Below are 19,116 nucleotides of genomic sequence, written 5' to 3'. Positions count from 1 at the left end.
AGCATAAGTTCCTGTTCAGTTTGGGGTTTTGAAATTACCTTTGGGGCACCCAAATTAGATGGATGGGTATACTAGAGATCTAGCTCATCATACTATTAAGAATTCATCCTGTCACCCTTTTAGGCTCGTCTGGCACTCGAATTGAAAAAGACATCAAAGCTTAGAAAATTTTGGAATTTGATCAAGAAGAATGACGAGAAAATGGATGAAAATACTCGGGCACAGTAAGTATTGCTTTTTAAAAAATCATTTGTGGGGATTGTAATTTGCTGTCTGTGAAGAAAAGCTGTTTTGGCAAAGGCCCATTTGTACCTCATGCTGCTTGGGGAAAGCAGGAGTTGGGCTGACTAAGACCCCACATCTGCTTGCCATCTGGGTATAGTGGATAGTGGATGTGATACAGTGCAGCTGTACCACAATATGTTCCTACATATTATACTGGCATATTTGGTTTATTCATCCAGTACTGACATATTAAATAGACTGACCAGGAACCTTTCCCAAGTAAGCCAGGTTGAAAGACAACTGCTTATGTGAGAACATAAGATGAGCCTTGCTGGGTCAGAACAGAAGCTTATCTAGTCCAACGTTCTGCTTCCTGCCATGGTCAACCAGATCCATCTGGGAAGTTCATAAGCAGGATGTGGAATCATGTGTTGTTGTTGTTTTTTAGGGCATTTCAAGAAAGAAGATTCCTTTCGCAACTGATCCAGAAATTCATCTCTGTATTAAAATCAATACCCATTTCAGGTATGTAGTTCAAATTGTAAGTGTATGGGCTTATGCAAGAGACCCTCTTCTCTTTTACCTTGCCCTTTGCCCAAATTTAGGCATCCCAGATGAAAATGTGATTTATCCTGTTTCAGCCTATTGCAGCTTATGGTATCTTGGAGGGAGGGCATGCAAGTACATTCCTGCCTTGAGCGCCAGCTCCAGAATGGGAGCAAAATCACCATGCTATTAAATGCACAGGAGTTCTATTCTGTAGAACACATTATTTGAAAAATTCTCCTCATTACACAACTTTGTTTCTCTGATGCAAAACAAAGGGAGATTTCTCTGAACCCTTTTGTGGGGATTTTTTGTTCTTGCTGCACTGTGTAGAATTTGCTAGACTGATGTAGTGACTTTACTTTTGAAGTGATTCAGTTGTAAAGCAGTCAAACAGATTTGCTAAATATCGAAAGGGAACTGTCTTTTTTAAAACTAGATTCAGTTCTTCAAATGAATAGGTCACTTGTAAATTCTCAGAAAACTACTTTCAAATTCAGCGTCACATTGTAAGTTTGAAGTAATGGCAAGTCTTATTCATGCATAACTTAAGAGTCTGTGCTTGCCCAACTGCAAATTAGCTCTCTACTTTAAACATACTTGGCTTCGCATTAAATATTATTTGGTGATTATTTTTTAATATCCACCAGGATTTCTCTTCCTGCTGAAAGACCCAACACCTCAAGGATATCTCTCCACTGAGGGTTTATTTTTAGAATAGACAAACTTGGCCTTAATATTTTCTACTTATACAGGGAATAATAATTCTTCTGTTTTGTGGCCGCTGCCACCTCCTAAGCTTTTGAGATGGAAGTAAGGTAGGAGACTGCCAGGGACCTCTTTGGCTGAGGAGCCCTAAGAAACCTCTCTTCACTGCCTGCCCAGCCTTTCGGCTTCACAGCATGAAAATCACGTGGGAAAAGTGTTAGAAGCTGTCGCCTGAAGGTGATTTGTGCACCTTCAGGTACCTGCTCCCAACCTTGCATACTCTCACCCTGTCTGACCTTCCCTTCTGGAAATACCAGGTCAGTTGGAACATTGGGTACCATTGTCTTAAGGTGCTCTGTTCAGCTTCAGGCTCTCCATTTGTGGAATGCTCTCTCCAGGGAGGTTTGCCTGGCACCTTCATTATACACCAGGGCTTTCCAAACTTGGGTCTCAATCTGTTTTTGTACTACAATTCCCATCTTCCCTGACCACTGGTCCTGCTAGCTAGGCATGATGGTAGCTGTAGTCCAGAAACAGCTGGAGACACCTTTAGGCACCAGGCGAAAACATTCCTCTTCAGCCAGGCCTTTGGCTGACCAACACCCTATATCCTTTTAAACGTGTTTGTGGGAGGGGTGGTTTTTGCTTTCTTCTGTTTTTATTATGTATTTTGTGGTTTTATCTTTTATTTTTACGCTGTGAACCATCCTGAGATCTGCGGATGAAGAGCGGTATACAAATTCAATGAAAAAAGTAAAATAAAAAATAGTTGTGGCAGTCCCTGATGTGCCAGAAGAAGGGAAAAAAGGCATTTTCCTTGCCAAACTGGACTGCAATTGAGGCACAAAAATAGAAATTGTTTGGCCATCTCTGCCTAGAACCAAGGGTCTTGAAATAACTCTTAAGCATCAGCAAAATTTGATTTGGATGCATTATACATAAGTTCCAGGATTACATTTTTAATTACCTGTATTTACTTCTAGGTCCTCTCTCTATGGATAAAGTGCATTACAGTGAAAGATTCATTGAACTCATGATAGATCTAGAGGTATGCCAAATATGGGATAAATATAGTGATCTACTGTAGCATCTAAGCCTCTTGAATAACTAAAATATGTGCTGCGTTAGTCCTAGTGTTGAAGCAGCTGACTGAAGTATGTTTAACTCGCACATAGAGCATAGGAAGTCCTCTTATACTGAATCAAATCTTAAACTGAATCAGATCATCGGTCTGTATAGCTCAGGTTTGTCTACACGCTGACTGGAAGCAGCCTTCCTATGGTCTCTATATTGTGAGAAGGTCCTAGCAAGGCTTTCAAAATTGTTGTTATATTTTTAAATGCCTAGCAGCATTCTACCGGATATCCTGAAAATTTTCGTTTTGAATAGCGAACTAGTTCATGCATCGGTAACTGACAGGAATCATATCACATACGACTGCCTTTGTTTTATTTTAAGATGTGTAAAATTATTTCAGCAGGAGAGACTCTGTAAAAAAGTGTGGCTGTGTCACCCACTCTAGATGCAGTTAGCTACGAAGCTCCACGGCTTTAATCTTTGATAGAAATGTGATATGTTCTCATATTTGTTTGCTCTGCTAAAAATTCAACGTTTCCAAGGAGGGACATGGCTAGTATCATTGAGCCTATCCACTCTGAACAGGATTCTGGCCCCAGAGAGAGGGTATGCAAGATATTCAGCTGGGATGCTGCTGGATCGTAGCCAAAATGCCAAGCATCAGAACATTTCATGTTGGTTCATTCTGCGCTAAGGGCATTACAGGAGAGTTAAAGGAGTTCAGATAGTTTCTGAAGCCTGTTGTGCTGATTGGAACTGGCAAACCAGAAATCGGCTATAAAAAGCCATCACATTTGTTCTCCTGTAGCTTGTCCTATCTGAACGGAGTGTCTTTACCTATACTTAAGATCCCTTTTCTTCCCCCAGGGCGTTTCAGGGTTTTGTATTCGGTTACATCTATATTGTGATTGAGGCTAAACTGCCGGAGCATTTCAGCGATTAGCATGACTTTGGTGGAAGTGAGCCATGTGCTCCCACCAGTTCATTTTTTATTGGCAATAAATATGCCCCCCCCCTTTAACCAGTTCAGGCTTCTCATCGCCATTAACTGCTCTGTCTGTCTAAAACCTTTTGACAGTTATGGCCATGTAAGTTATTTTGCATTTCTTATTTCATGTATTTTTGTAGTATGGAGCTGTGAAAGCAGCAGCATTACATGATTGAAATAGCTGTATTGCAATAGTCTGTTGACCCCCAGTTTCTGCTGCGGTTTTTGACATCTGACAAGGAGATATTTTAGGAGGATTTTTAAAGAAAAGAAACATTTTTGTAATGTTTTATTAATGAAGAATTAATTTTTTTAAAGTTTTTTAAATGAGAAGGAAAGGGCTTAATTCTTCATATGGCTGTTCAGGAGTACAGTGGTGCCTCGCAAGACGAAAAGAATTCATTCCGCAAGTCTTTTAGTCTTGCGATGTTTTTCGTCTTGCGAAGCACGGTCCGTTGCAACTGCGCCTCTTCAAGCGGCTTTAAAAAAAAAGGGCAAGACGTTTTCGTCTTGCGAAGCAAGCCCATAGGGAAATTTGTTTAGCGAAGCAACGCAAAAACGGAAAACCCTTTCGTCTAGCGAGTTTTTCGTCTTGCGAGGCATTCGTCTTGCGGGGCACCACTGTAAATCCCATTGAGTTCAATGGGACTTCTGTGTTTTTGGTTTTGTTTTGTTTCTGATCTTTGTTTAAATTAGATAGCCCATTGGACAAGACCTGTGGGCATTGCACAGATGCTACTATTAAAATGGATATTTTGGATACTACCACCAACTTTTTTTTTAGAAAGCACTGAATTCTAACCAGTCTTCTAGTTACTAACATCCTCCCAAATGTTGACATATATGTGATTGTTTATTTTATTATTATTATAGGCCCTACTTCCAACACGACGCTGGTTTAACACAATACTTGATGATTCCCACCTCGTTGTGCATTGTTACTTATCCAGCCTAGCCAAAAGGGGCAAGGAGGGTCATCTTTTCTGCCAGGTACGACTCGCTTTGATTTTGCAGAGCACTTCTTTCAGCACCTCAAAATCCTCGCTAGCCAAGGCAACACAACATTATTACCAAAAAAAATACAGCATCACAGCTAGAAAGAGATGGTTGGCAACCACTGTTTGCTGTTAGCCCCTGTTGTGTTGCTTAATGAGAAGCATGTAATACAGGAAGGCAGCATAGTGCAACTACAGTGGCTAAACATTGCTGACTTTGTGGGGGGTGCACTAGATGGAGAGCAACTATGGCTGAAGCAATTTTGTTAAGCCTGCTTATATTTGGGTTTTTCATGCTAAAGCCAATTTTAAAAGTATGGATGAGCTTTAGGGAACTGCACCTAGACTAGGGGCAAGTATTGACACAGCTCTCGATATTACCTGCAAGGCCATCTTCCTCAAACCATAGCCACCTGCCAATACCTGAGATCATAAGGAGCAGGTACAGATGTGGCTGGATCAGCTGCATCACTGAGTTCCTCTTGGGGAATTTGATTGTGCAGCTGATTCCTGCACAAAGCAGCTTTGCCAGCTCTATGAGCTTAGGGCCGGCAAAGCCCCTCATGCTATGCTTTCAGTGCCTGACAACCAGCCTCCTTTTGAACACTTGGGAAGCTCAGTGCAAGGGACTTTGGTAGGGGCAACGGGCAACCCACCTGTCCATCTTCTGGTGCTTTAATGTTGTCAGGTCAGGGTTGCCCCGCAGGGGTGGGGACAGATAACAATCAGGCCTGCTGGGCCTCATCTAACACACACACACACAGAAGTGTAATGTCAGAATACATTTAAACAAATGTTTACTGTATGTATGACTAATGTTGGATGTCGGCTCACTCATGAGGTGTGTGTATATTCTGGACGTGATAATACATCCTTTACTTCCCTTTTGATAGTGGGAGAGTAAAAATGGAAGGGTGAGAGAAAACATGAGGAGCAAGGGTCCAGCTTCTCTTCACTATGTTCTCTTACAGCTGGCTTGTAATGGACTGAAAAATGAAATTTCCTTCTCTAAGCAGTGAAATGATACAACTTGTTTGTTTTACATTTTGGAAATAAAATGAAATATCCCTTGACTTTATAGTACTGGGCCCCATGTGGTGGTTGAAGACCCCACCTTTCTGAATATCTAATTTGGCACCATTTTGTTTCAGCTTTTAGACATGCTCAAATTCTACACTGGTTTTGAAATTAATGACCAGACTGGAAATGCATTGACAGAGAATGAGATGACTACTATTCACTATGACAGAATTACTTCCCTCCAGGTATTTAACGGCCTCCGGTGTAACTGAAGGCTTTGCCATAGGTGTAAGATTGCTTGTCAGAAAAGGGGTGACGACAGACTTGGGGGGGAAACCACTTCATTTGTAAGCCTGGAAATAGTGCCACTTTCATGGGTGGATATGTCTGTTCTTAATATGAATAAAGTACTGTTGGTAAATAAGTTATCATTCAGGAAACTTTGATGTTTGGGGGCATGTCCTTGGTTTAGTAAGTGGATAGTACTGAAAGTCAGCTGCCAAAGCCCTATGCAGATAGCCAGTCTGTCCAGGCAGGGTGGAATTTGAATCATGCTGGCATTCCCCAACTCCCACAATGTGGTCTGCTATCCCTCTCCTGATGTTTGTATTAAGCTTCATGTTAACATAGCAGGCAGCCCATACATACAGATACAGTAGGGTTTGAAATATTTGGCCCCTCTCCCTTGTCATCTTTGTAGCTTCTGTTAGAATTAAAATAGCTGCCGTGTCTTTTTTGTTCCAACTGTTTTCTTATCAACCACCCAATCCTAACCAATATTCAGAAAAAAATGGAAATCATTGAGTTGCATCTAACAAAGTTGCCCCATTCATGCCTATATATCAGGATAGCCTCACCACTTCCTGCATGCCGCTTCCCCAAGTCTGTTCTGGGAATTCCTCCAGCCCTCTAAAGCAGATTTGGGGGTCACACACAGAAAGTAGAGAGAGAGAGTGTTGAAGTCTCGTTGTGCAAGTGGAAGTCCTTATGCTAATGGGACAACTTTGTTGGTTACAGCCCATTATATGGAAGTGTGACACAGTTCTCATGTGTGAACTCAGATCCACTAACAATGCCCCCCCCCCAAAATATCTGGTAGACCTTGCTGTGAGCTAGCCTTACGCTATTTGTGGGGGTTTGTACTTGGCCTGTTAAATTGCAGAGTGTTGCATAAGTCACGTTACCGAGTAAAGACAGCATTTGATTTCTCATCCTGGTTCTTGGTTGGATTCTAGAGAGCTGCTTTCGCACATTTCCCAGAACTCTACAATTTTGCCCTCTCAAATGTATCTGCTGTAGACACACGTGACTCCCTCATAAAACTTTTTGGGCCTCTAAGGTAAGTTATATTTTAATTTATTTTATTCTCATCATTTGCTTCTTCTGGGTGTCAATGATTTGGTGTGGGGAGTAGGAAATCCCACAAGTTCACAGTGAGTTGCTGATTGTTTGAGCAACAGTTAGTATTGGAAGCCCCTTTAACATCAACAACAACAACATACCACGGCTTGGTTATTCTAGTAAATGTTTTGCCTAAATAAACCCTGAAATGTTTGCCTAAATAGAAATAGTGGCCACCTGTAGTAATCAAGCAATAGATAAATTTAAAACTATGATTCAGAGAATCATGAGTGATCTTTTGTTTACTTTATCCAAATAATAACTCCCCAACAGAATTTTAAGAGGGGTGAAGGGAGGGAAAACAAAGGCAGCTTCTGAAAGGCAATGTCTCTTAGTATATGTGTAAAGACTATCTGGTTTACAGCCTTAACTCCACTGTTTGGGGGTTTCATATGTCAAAAGAAGTTGTTGAATTTGTCTGATTGTAGGTTGTTTTTTTTAATTAAAAAATATGAATAATGATATCTGTCAAGAATTCTTTCAGTGTTAGGTTCCTTGCATAAGAGCAAAGAGTGTTAGCTAAAATGCACAATGGCCTAGATCAAAATCTTGGTCAGTAGGCCACACAAATAGTTATTGTACTTTTTTTGGGGGGGGAGGACACTGACAGAAATTCAAAGCAAACAGCTCCATTTATTAAGCTCAAGTGCTATGTGACTTTTGCTTTATTCTTTTTTCTTCAGTCCAGAAACACTCCACCAGGTGGCATCCTATCTCTGCTTATTGCCAGCCCTACCTGAAGAGGAAAAGACAAGCTATGACAAAGAGTTTCTGCTTGAGCTGCTGGTAAACAGCCTTGTGTCTGTGTTTGCTGGGTCAAGCTGTTTTGTGATGATGAATAGGACACCATGATTCTTTATCAAGGCATCAGAGGGCAGGCCGGGGGTTTTTCCCCTTCTGCCTGCAGCTCCTTGGGTTTCCTCAAATTCTGCACCAGAGACTCAACCATAGTCTGGGTTGGGTTGCAAATCCCTGGGGTGCGCTCCAAACCCTATGCACTGTGTTTTCACATCCTGCCAATAGCACAAAGAAATGTCAAGAGTACATGAATTCATAGTTTCAATAAGTTATATATTAGGATCTGAAAGGAGAAAGGGGACAACTTATTTTATCACAGTAGATTTCAAATGTGACTAAAAAGAATTAGCTGAATTAGGGTTGGGTATAGGCAGTGCTTTTTTAGGGGTATGTATACGCATACCCCTAAACATTTTGTGAATCTAAGTTTGGCCTCATTGAGGGGCAGTATTTCAACATGAGTAGGAAAATGAGATTACCTCTAAACATTTTTTTAGAAAAAAAGCACTGGGTATAGGCATGCATAGGCCTCCTAGGTTAAGATTTATGCCTAACTTTGCTGTTTTGTGTTCACATCTATTAAAATGTAGTAATTGGGGGGAAAACATAAATGTAGAGCAGGGATTTGGGGGGGGGGCGAAACTTAATTCCTATGGACCATTTTTAAATTTTAACTGACCCATTTCCTTCGATTCAGCCCCCCCCCTTTACCCCTCAAAAATCTCCCATTTAGCAAGGATTTTTTTCTGATATTATTAAAGGAGTCATAACCTCATGGTCAAGAGTTGGGCACTGTTGGAGTGAATGGGGCTTTAGTTGACACATTAATGCAGTGTTTCTCAAACTTGGGTCTCTCGCTGGTTTTTGTACTACAGTTCCCATCATCCCTGACCACTGGCCCTGCTTGCTAGCTGGGGATGATGGGAGTTGTAGTCCAAAAACAGCTGGAGACCCAAGTTTGAGAAACACTGCATTAAAGATTTATATTTGCGGCATAGCATGGACATTTAAGCTATTTAATAAATTCTTCCTTCTAACTGAATGGTCATTAAGACCTTTTTAGTATGAAGGGTATTAATTATTATATGATCTTACCCAAGCATCTTAAATATCAGTCTTGTGAGTTTTTAAAAATGCACTTGCTTGGGGAAAATTGTTCAGTGAAGTTGTGCTGATCACACTTCTTAATTTGTCAACATTATTCCAGCAGTGCTTGTGTATTTTCAAGTCTTTACATTCTGTTTTAGTTGCCCACTCAGCTAGCGCTACTGAACTTTAATTTGCAGTTACGTTTATTTATTCATGTGTGTCTCTCTCTCAAGAGACTCACAAACAGATGGAGGCAACATCCTAACATGTCTGGTTTGAACTTTGCATTTTGTGTCACAACGAGGTCACGCTGCTAACTATTGTGTGATGCCATGAAGATTTACTTGTGTTGGGTGGTGGTTCAAGCTCTCTGCAATGTTGCTAATGCGTCACTGGATGTGTGCCATGTGCTCTGAGGCTCTGTTCAAAACTGTATTCAAAGCTGTGTAGTCTTTCAGCCGACCAGTGGACTGCTGGGGAAGAAATACATTTTAAAATTGTTATTCAGGACTCCCTTCCTCTTCCCCTCCTCCAAATATGTAATATGCAGCCTAGATAGGCTTTTGTTAATTCTGTGAATGTCCCAATTACATCACAACTTTTTAGACTTACATAACTGGGTGCTGGCAGTCGTGTATAGCAATGTATCTGGGTTTTTTTTTATATTCCACAAGTTTTGGGTCTTAGGTTGTAGAATGTGTGTGTAGCCTGGTGCAAATGTCACATTGCCCAACTGCCTAACCATAGTTAGACAACTTAGAATGCATTGTAGACTTCCGTGCTGCTCACACAGTCTCCTATCCCATAAACATCACCCTCCTTTCAGTTTCAAATCTCCCTAAACTGGGTTGTATGTATCCTAACATTTTCAATAACCATGGTTAGCAAACAACCTAATGCACATATAATGCTAACCATTGTTGGATCCAAAATTAAGAGAGAAGAGGGAATGCCTGCATCAAGGTAAAACAATTCATGAACCTACAGCAGAGAGGGGGAACTTTGTCCCTCCAGATGGTGCTGAACTACAGCTTGTATGAGCCCCACAACCATGGCCAATGTCCAGGAATGATGGGAGTTGTAGTTCAGCAGTATCTGGAGGGCCAAAGGTTCTTCACCCGCCAACAGGGTGTTTTTTTATGAGTGTGGTGATCGGGCATAATTTCTCATTTTGTTGTGTGTCCTGGCGAAAATGGAAAACTAAACAATACAACAAATCAGAGCGGCTTCAACAAACTTATAAAAATATATTCAGAGCTAGATATTGGCAATGTGGCCACATAATACTAAAACATGATTTGGTGCTGTATGGATGAAGCTGAGCAAACCCAAGCTAAGTGAGGGGCTGATATGCTATCCCCTTGTGCGATGTGGAGGAGGGCGTCACTGGGGTTCCTAGTTTAAAACAAACTGGTTAGTTTAGCAAGCCAGCAGCTTCATAATCCATGATTTGAAGTTATAGAGTATGTTTTAAACCATGATCGTTGGTTTGACTGTAAAGCTCAGCCAGGATCCTTTAAAAGTGAGACTAAATTCTGATGAAGAGTGTCTTCTTGGTTGCATCAGAGGAGGGGATGGGACAGGATTGCGCAAGCCCGATGCTCATTTAGGGTTGTCCACATTTGTTCTTGTTTGGCTTATCATGTCACGTGAACCAAACTTGCATGTTCAGCGTAAAATAAAAAGGTTAACTTTCTCTTTGCAATTTACCTCTTAAACCAGTTGGTGTCTTTTCAGTCTTCTTGAGTATCCTTCTATAAATATTTGTAATTTTGTTTAGGGCACATGACAAGATGTTTGTGTCTTTTCTAGGTGTCCCGGCATGAATGTCGAATTTCTCAAATTCAACAGCTCAATCAAATGCCTCTGTATCCCACCGAGAAGATTATTTGGGATGAAAATATAGTCCCAACTGAGTACTATTCTGGTGAAGGTATGTTTTCTGGAAAATGCTTAAATTTTAAATGTTTCTGGTCTGCCACTCTGCCTAATCATGGATTGGTGCAGTTGACGTGATTGGAGTAGTTGTGATGATGCTTTCTAAAACCTCCCATGGAGGCTGCACTGTGTCTTTATACAAATCCAGGATTGTGATGTGGTGCTAAAAATCTCTCCAGTGGGGGCTGCACAGTGATGGACTAGTGCAAATATTGTATATAGAGATGGCTTCCACAAGTTCCCATACTGATGCAGAAGAATAGCATGGGGCTTAACCAACCAGCTCCTGCTAGCTATGTAATTTTTGATTGGGGCTGGCGGTCTGAAAAGGAAAGCTTGTGTAGAGTAGGCTCCCCTCTACACAAGTGCCCTTTAATGAAGTGTGGCCTTGCTCCATGCGATTGTAATTGCATAAAACTAATGGCTGAACAAGTCTGACGTGATAAATAAACAAACCATTCCTCCTCTCCCCTTTTTCTTTCCTTAGGCTGCCTTGCCCTCCCGAAATTGAATCTACAGTTTCTTACTCTCCATGACTACCTCCTGAGAAATTTCAACCTCTTCCGCCTAGAGTCTACTTATGAAATCAGGCAGGACATTGAGGATAGTGTCAGTAGGATGAAACCATGGTAATGAATGCAACTATAACCTTGAAGCTGTTGGATCAAGAAAAACTTTCCTCTGTGTGTGATTTCTCTACTCCTTCCCTACCCTGGTTTTTCTGGGGCCATTAGAGAGGTGTTGGGTTTAATAGAGCATTCCCTAGGGTGAGTTATAGTCTCAAACAGGCTCTGGACAGATTATTTGCTAACTTGCTAATGGCAAACAATTTCCCTTGGGCTGAATTTCCTGGATAAATTGCAATTCCCAGCTGTAGGATTGGCGGTCCCTTGGTCCCTTCCAATGGTATAATTTTGTATATATTTGCAATGATGTCATTAGCTTTGGTGTGTGTTAGAGATCTGAATGCAAAAGTCTCTTGTTTTGATCTTGCTCTTCAGGCAGTCTGAATATGGAGGCGTTGTCTTTGGTGGGTGGGCTCGAATGGCACAGCCCATTGTCTCTTTCACGGTCATAGAGGTGGCAAAGCCCAACATTGGAGAAAACTGGCCCATGAGAGTCCGAGCGGATGTCACAATTAACTTGAATGTTAGAGACAACATCAAAGATGAATGGGAAGGTATGTATATGTGTGTAGCTACAGCAGTGTGACGTCACATCCCCGGTTATGTGGGGTGAATGTTAAGTGTTTGTATGCTTGTTGTGTTTAAAATGCATTAAGTCCTGCTGCTTAAAGAAAGAACGCTAGTGCTCTCAGTAACACATAGTTTGGGATCATCAGTTCTTCCTAGTTCCATATTTTTGAAAGGGGGAAGAAAGCATTCTTTTATTGGTCTAGCTGTTCTATGACAGGAGTGATTAAAGGTTGATATGGGGATAGCTAATTCCTCTTGAGAAATTTTTGGGTGTGAGCCTTATATTCTGACTCAGAAACCTATGACCCCCTTTGTGAGACTGATCTGGAACTGTTGTAACAATATGCAATATTCATTCTGTGTCACCATCCACCGCGTTTTCCTATATCTACAAAATGCCAGTCATTTAAAATGGGAATATTACTTAGAGCTGCGGTTCTGTAAATCAATGGGCATCAGTAAATAAATAGTCTGATCCTGCTAAGTCTACTTGGGTAGTAGATATGAAAGGTGAGAAAGATTCTGACTTAATTGAAATGACCATTTCTCTGATGGGGTTTCTGTGTGTTGTCAGGACTTGCATGCCACTACAGTCTTCTCTGTGTTCCCTGGTGTATTATCTCAAGGCAATGCTTTGCTGCTTGGGGGATTATACTTGGATTGACCTTTTTGGCAAGATGCATAGGAACAACTATTCATGCTTGGGGGGACACTGACGGCTAGTTCAGAAATTCAGCAACAGACGTGTTTAAAATATGATGGGATTGTGCAATCCTTTTGGTTGCATGTCCTGATTCAAAATGCAGAGCCTGCACTAAAATGCACTAAAGTATTGTGAATTTTTATATTTTTAAAACATTTGTTTGGATTGGGATCCTGGCTTCAAGCCTCAGATAAGCTTCTCTTCCTACGTTCCTACATTCCTAGTGGAGATCTTTGTCTTGGAAAAGGTCTACAAATGAATACGAATAAGATAATCACATATTAATGATAGCACAGGGAACAGAGATAAAGCTGCTACTGGCTTCTGTACAATCTCCGTTTTGCTTTTCTCTGACCTAAATTGTTCATTTATTCAAGACATTTATATACCACCTAATTATTTGCATTTCTAACCTGTGTACATAAAAGCAATACACAGAAAATGGCACGGTAAAACGGTAAAAATGTATCCCAAAACCAAACACTACTTTAAATTGCCTGCTGAAACAAGACAGTATTGATCATATCTCTGAACTTCAGCAAGGAGGGTGGCTGTCTAATCTCACTTGGTAGGGGGTTCCCCAGGCTTGGACCCACTACACTGATTGCACAGCTAATTGTTACAAGCTCTGGATCTGAGCCATGTGGGGAACCAACTTTATGAAGCTACAGCATAAAATAACCACTACACCTGCAAATGATCAGATCGCACTGACATTCCCCCCCCCCTTTTAGGTCTGCGCAAGCACGATGTTTGCTTTTTAATTACTGTCCGACCCACACAGCCGTATGGTACGAAGTTTGACAGAAGGCAGCCATTCGTTGAGCAGACAGGCCTGGTATATGTGAGAGGATGCGAAATCCAGGGAATGCTGGATGATAAGGGGCGCGTCATTGAAGAAGGTATGTCGATAATATCTGAAAGACCGTCTCCTTCCCTGCAGACCCTCCTGACTATTAAGATCAGCAGAGGGGGCCCCTCTTGGTAGTTCAAGCTGCCTCAGAAGTTTGGGAGGAGGGCATTTGCTGTGGCGGGTGGTGCTCTGTGTTAAACCACAGAGCCTAGAACTTGCCAATCAGAAGGTCGGTGGTTTGAATCCCTGCAACGGGGTGAGCTCCCGTTGCTCGGTCCCTGCTCCTGCCAACCTAGCAGTTCGAAAGCACAAAGTGCAAGTAGATAAATAGGTACTGCTCTGGCGGGAAGGTAAATGGTGTTTCTGGGCACTGCTCTGGTTTCACCAGAAGCGGCTTAGTCATGCTGGCCACATGACCCGGAAGCTGTACGCCGGCTCCCTTGGCCAATAAAGCGAGATGAGCGCCGCAACCCCAGAGTCGGTCACGACTGGACCTAATGGTCAGGGGTCCCTTTACCTTTTACCTTTATAATTTATCAAGCTCCCTCCCCACGGAGGTGCACTTGCCTTCTTCACTATAAAGCTTTTGGTGGGTGCTGAAGACACACCTCTCTGCCCCTGGCAAAGGTGTCTGAGATATCTGTTTGCAGAGCCCAGCCTATTCTTGTGATTTGTGATCGGATTTAACTGCTTTAAATTTTGAATTTTAAATCATTGTAACTGTGAGCAGCTGGTTAAAGGATGGGTAATAAATAAAGAACAACTGAATATATTTAGTTGAAATATGAAGGCAAAATCTACATTGCACTTAACGGTAGGCATAATTTCCCTGCTAACAGCATGTGTCTGATTGTGGCTCTAAGGTGGTAAATGTTTCCGTCCCTGTAGCAGCCTGGCTAGGATGGGCAAGCTCAGACACCCTAATATGCCAGTTCTTGCCAGGCTGTAGCGGTGCTTATTCTAGAGATGGTAGGAACAGAGCTGGTTGACCTGATCCATTCAGTGACACTGGCTGGTATGTAGAGCTGACCTAAATAGTCCCAATGCCAGTCACCTGTTCTTGGCAGAGTGGATCACCAGATGTGAGCCAGGAAGGGACAGCCTTGTTAGGCAGGGGCAAGGAGAGGAGAAAGGGGTAAGGAAAGTTGGAATCAGTTGGAGAGGATTGGTCGTGGTGTGAACAGATTACTCAAAAGTTGTTGTTGTTGTTGTTTTGCAAGGCATTTTCTGTTTAGTTTATCTTTCAACAACTTTGAACTTTATTTGCCTTTCAATGCAAACAGGACCAGAACCGAAACCAAGACTTAAAGGTGATTCCAGAACGTTTAGAGTGTTCTTGGATCCCAATCAGTATCAACAGGACATGACCAATACCATCCAAAGTGGAAGAGAAGATGTCTATGAGACATTTAACATAATTATGAGGAGAAAGCCAAAAGAAAACAACTTTAAAGTAAGTCACAGTGCAATTTTCTGCTTAAAAATAAATGTTGAAAGCAGAGTATTTTTTGGATCTTGTGTCAATGTGGGCCATATGTCCATTAAAAAATGTGTGGTCCTTGCCCTCCTCCCACTGTTTAGTTGTTTTTCTTAAATCTTAAACCCATTCATGGTGAAACTTCATGCACCTAAAGAGGTAAATTTCCAAATGAATCTATTGGATTTTGGACTCACCAAGTTTCAGATGGAATCCACAGCGTAGGTCACCTTATTATCAAAAAAACATTAAATTTGGACAAAAGATGGTTAGTGCATCAGCTTTCAGAATTGCAAGCAAGGTGGTTCTGCTTTATAAGCTATAATGTAGTGATGGTTAAATTAAGAATATGCCACCAGGGCATCTGCCTCTGTTGCTAGCAGTGTAGGAATCATGCTGGTATTTGGGGTTTTCCCCTTGAGTGTAACAGTTTAAATCTGTATCGATTGCTGAAAAGACTGCTCAGTGTTCTGCTGAAAACAAAAGTTTTGCCTTCCAAGTTTTTAAAAGGTTATTTGCAAGCAAAGGACAGTCAGACAACCAGATAATACAGAAATGATTTGGCAGTGTCTCTTTAATTTCACATTTCCCTCATGTTAAAAGTTAAACCAATTGATGAGGCTCCGCCTGCTTCTTGGGATTGCTCTGTCCCGGAGGATAGGTTATCCCTATCTGCTCTATGCCTCCTTGCTCACATAACAGAAAATAAGGTAAGTCATTCTCACTAATGACAAATGTTGGTAGTGTGTCAAGCAGATAGCAGACAGCTTGATTTCTCTGCTGAGCCTGTAGGGAGAAAGATGCAAAAATCTTATGTAGTCTCCTAAATTAAGCAAACATGACAGCTGTAGAAGCACAAACATAAAGCGATAGCTAAATATGACAGTCGGCACTTCGCCATGGTAGGTCTGCCCTCTTGCCTTTTATTGCTTGTGGCCACTACATCAAAGAAATATTAGTATTTTGGAGTTTGTTTCCCTTTATACTAGTCATCTGTTGAATAAATACATTTTTCAAAGACGGAATGTTGCCATTTTTAACCGATCACCTCAAATAACCTTGTGTGTCATAAATACAGCTGCTGCTTCATCGATTGGCAAGATCAGGTATTATGCAAATCCATGCAAAACTCCACTCTTCCTGTCTGATCATGAGGTGATGTCCATCTGCTACAGCACTTAAAAGAGTTTTATCAGCTGAGCAGATAACCTGTTTTACTGTTGGAGTTGCCAGTTGTCCTGAATTGGTGAAACGAAGATTAATGCCTAGTGCTTTTTAAAAAATGGATTGGACTTTCTAGAAAGAAGAAGCAGGGAAATTGCAATTATTGGTGCAATTTTTAGAAACCTGGTTGCTTTGGCTTACCTGTAATCTCCTTTTGTACCGAGTACCTTTACATGTACTCGGCCAATATTAATTAGTTTATAATTGGCAGCACAGTTGCATTTAGTCTCGGAAAAGATAAGGTGATATATTTGGATCTGTACATGTAAGAGCCTGGAAGCTTTCAAATTTCACCGAGGTCTTTATGAGATAAAGGGTGTCTAAGTCTGAAACGATTTGGAGATCAAGGTTACTGGGAAGGACTTCTGTCCTAAACTCTGGAGAGCTGCTGTCTGCTAGTATACAATACTGAGTTAGATGGACAAGTGACCTGATGTGGTGTAAGATAGCTTCCTATGTTTCTAATGCCCAGGACAATTTTTGTGTCTTACTACTTGCAAGGCTGTCATCCAGAGTTGAGCATTTCCCAATGGCCCAGGACTTTAGGAGCAGCCCATCACTGATCCAAAATGTTGGCTGGAGCCCAGACAGATGTGGCTGATGCTAGCAGCTGCCATTTTTTATTTCCCCACAATACCTCGTTGGCATTCCTTAGGAGGGATATGGCCTCGGGGCTCCAGAAGTATTGTGAGGAAATGGCAGGCGCCAGCAGTAATGTTGGCTGGCTAGACTGACTGCTTTTCTTTTTGCTGTTTTTGCTGCTCCCCTTGGCTGCCACTGTCACTGCTGTAGCAAAGGTGAAAACATCAACAAAGCCCTGCCAGGGCACACATACTAGTCACATCCACGGTAAGAGGAGAGATGCCCACCCTGAAGGTGCCCTGACAAACCTGGCACCGGTCTTGACTTCAGGATCAAGCTTAACTGTATGTTGATCAGCAAGAGATCAGGTGGACATTCTTTTTTATGTCCTGCTCTTCGCTTACACATTAGAACTAGTAAATATCCTCAATGCAGAGGAATAAGTAAAGGAGCCATCCTTCAGATGCGAGGCCACATATTTTGTTTTAAGAGAAATTTCACAACTTAATCCAGTTAGGAAGGGAGACAGGGAACTAAGCTGTTTTTAAGTATGAAGATCCCAAACTATTGTTTATTAGATAGAACAGTGTCATTCTGTACATATCTAAAGAGACATTTCCAGAATATTATGAGGTAAAAAATAATTCATAGGAGGCCACAAATTTTGCCTCTGCTTACTAGACGGCTACAGTCTGGGATCACCTACTGACTTCTGCCATATGCAGGAGACTTCAGGCCGAGGGGGGTTTCCTAGCATATTGGACTTTAGAGCAGGCCAGTCTCCATGCAGCTGGGTGGAAGAGAGCTTCTTGTTGAGTTTTGGAGCAGGCAGAAGCAGTTTGCATTGCTTTTGCCTGCTTCAGAGCTCTGCATGGTATAAGAAGACCCCTTCCTGAGAGAGGCTTCTCATGTCATGCTGAGCAGGGACTGTCACCAGGGAAGGAGGGATGCTAGCTGCTATAAAGCAGGTAAATAGATTTTTTTAAAGAGTATGTACACACATTTTTATTTTTTTAATTTATTTATTTGATTTTTCAACTTATAATTTTACAGAGATATAACAAACATAGATCATAAAAACAAGGAATCCAGGGAATCTCCTGGGCTTCCATCCTCCCCTATGTGGATCCTATTATTAATCAGTTCTTCCCGCATCTTTTATGATAATCCAAACCCTTTACTTCTTCCATTGTGTCCAGAATCAACCTTAAACTACAAGTGCTATTCCAGTCCTACTAACGATCTTAACTGTTTACAGTGGTCTTTAAGATAAGTTCTAAATCAGGCTTCCTCAATCTCGGCCCTCCAGATGTTCTGACCACTGGTCCTGCTTGCTAGGGATCATGGGAGTTGTAGGCCAAAAACATCTGGAGGGCCAAGGTTGAGGAAGCCTGTTATAAATTTTCCCCATTCCTTATTAAAATTTTGGTCTTCCTGATTTCTGACTCTTCCGGTCATTTTAGCCATTTCAGCATAGTCCATTAACTTCATATGCCATACTTCTCTGGTAGGAATTTTATCTTCTTTCCATCTCTGGGCCAGTAACATCCGTGCAGCTGTCTATACACATTTTAAAAAGAGTATTCGTTATTTGTCTTGTATTTCATAACATGGTAATAATACTGCAGGCCATGTTTGTATATATTGCTCCACATGGAGGACTGAATGGCCTTGGGGCTGCTTTGACTGACCTGGTGTCTCCACCAATAAAGCCACTGTTTTCTGGTGGTGACTCGTGATTGCACTGACACATTCCCCCCCCCCCCCCGTCATTGCACTCATGTATGTCTTTGCTAGGAAGCAGCTGCTGTATTTTATGAACATCCTGCTCAGGCATTACTTCCTTTGCACAGCTGTGCCCTAAAGCTGGAATGGTTTCTCTGTGAATCAGATCCGGGTGAAAGTGACAAAGTAGTCTGTTTTGATTAGGATTTGAATTTCACAACCTTTATTATTTTGTAGAATTTTAAAAATTAGTTTTCAATTACATTCCAATAATAACCTCATTATAACAATGCAAATTTATAATACAATTATTAATACTAATCCTTCAAATACCAATTAATATAGTTTAATTAAAGTGGCCCCCTGTGTGCTAGATTTGATGGCTTTCCGGTTTTCTTTATTTCCGCATTCCAAAATCTTACTAGTTACAGTTATAATAATAATAATCAATTTTATTTATATCCCGCTCTCCTCAGTTGAGGGACACGGGTGGCGCTGTGGGTAAAACCTCAGTGCCTAGGACTTGCTGATCGCAAGGTCGGTGATTCGAATCCCCGCAGCGGGGTGAACT

General features: G+C 41.5%; 1 protein-coding gene and 1 long non-coding RNA gene across 2 annotated transcripts in view; one reads left to right on the top strand and one right to left on the bottom strand.

Annotated features, from left to right (window-relative positions):
- The window catches only part of AQR (aquarius intron-binding spliceosomal factor), a 57,021-nt gene that overhangs the window by 10,245 nt on the left and 27,660 nt on the right, over positions 1–19,116 (top strand). The window contains exons 8-19 of the mRNA XM_082239317.1: positions 124–224; positions 674–750; positions 2,463–2,527; positions 4,418–4,534; positions 5,691–5,804; positions 6,795–6,898; positions 7,644–7,746; positions 10,660–10,780; positions 11,273–11,414; positions 11,787–11,965; positions 13,419–13,586; positions 14,821–14,990. Of these exons, the coding sequence (XP_082095443.1) occupies positions 124–224; positions 674–750; positions 2,463–2,527; positions 4,418–4,534; positions 5,691–5,804; positions 6,795–6,898; positions 7,644–7,746; positions 10,660–10,780; positions 11,273–11,414; positions 11,787–11,965; positions 13,419–13,586; positions 14,821–14,990 (1,461 nt within the window). The remainder of the gene's footprint in view (positions 1–123; positions 225–673; positions 751–2,462; positions 2,528–4,417; positions 4,535–5,690; positions 5,805–6,794; positions 6,899–7,643; positions 7,747–10,659; positions 10,781–11,272; positions 11,415–11,786; positions 11,966–13,418; positions 13,587–14,820; positions 14,991–19,116) is intronic.
- Positions 15,571–19,116, bottom strand: part of LOC309542768 — a 39,891-nt gene continuing 36,345 nt past the window's right edge. Inside the window, exon 2 of the long non-coding RNA XR_014224412.1 lies at positions 15,571–15,800. This is a non-coding gene — a long non-coding RNA (uncharacterized lncRNA). The remainder of the gene's footprint in view (positions 15,801–19,116) is intronic.

Source organism: Podarcis vaucheri (genome assembly GCF_965113315.1).
Source record: "Podarcis vaucheri genome assembly, chromosome: 1".
Classification (NCBI taxonomy): Eukaryota; Metazoa; Chordata; class Lepidosauria; order Squamata; family Lacertidae; genus Podarcis; species Podarcis vaucheri.
This window is presented reverse-complemented; position numbering and strand designations above follow the sequence as displayed.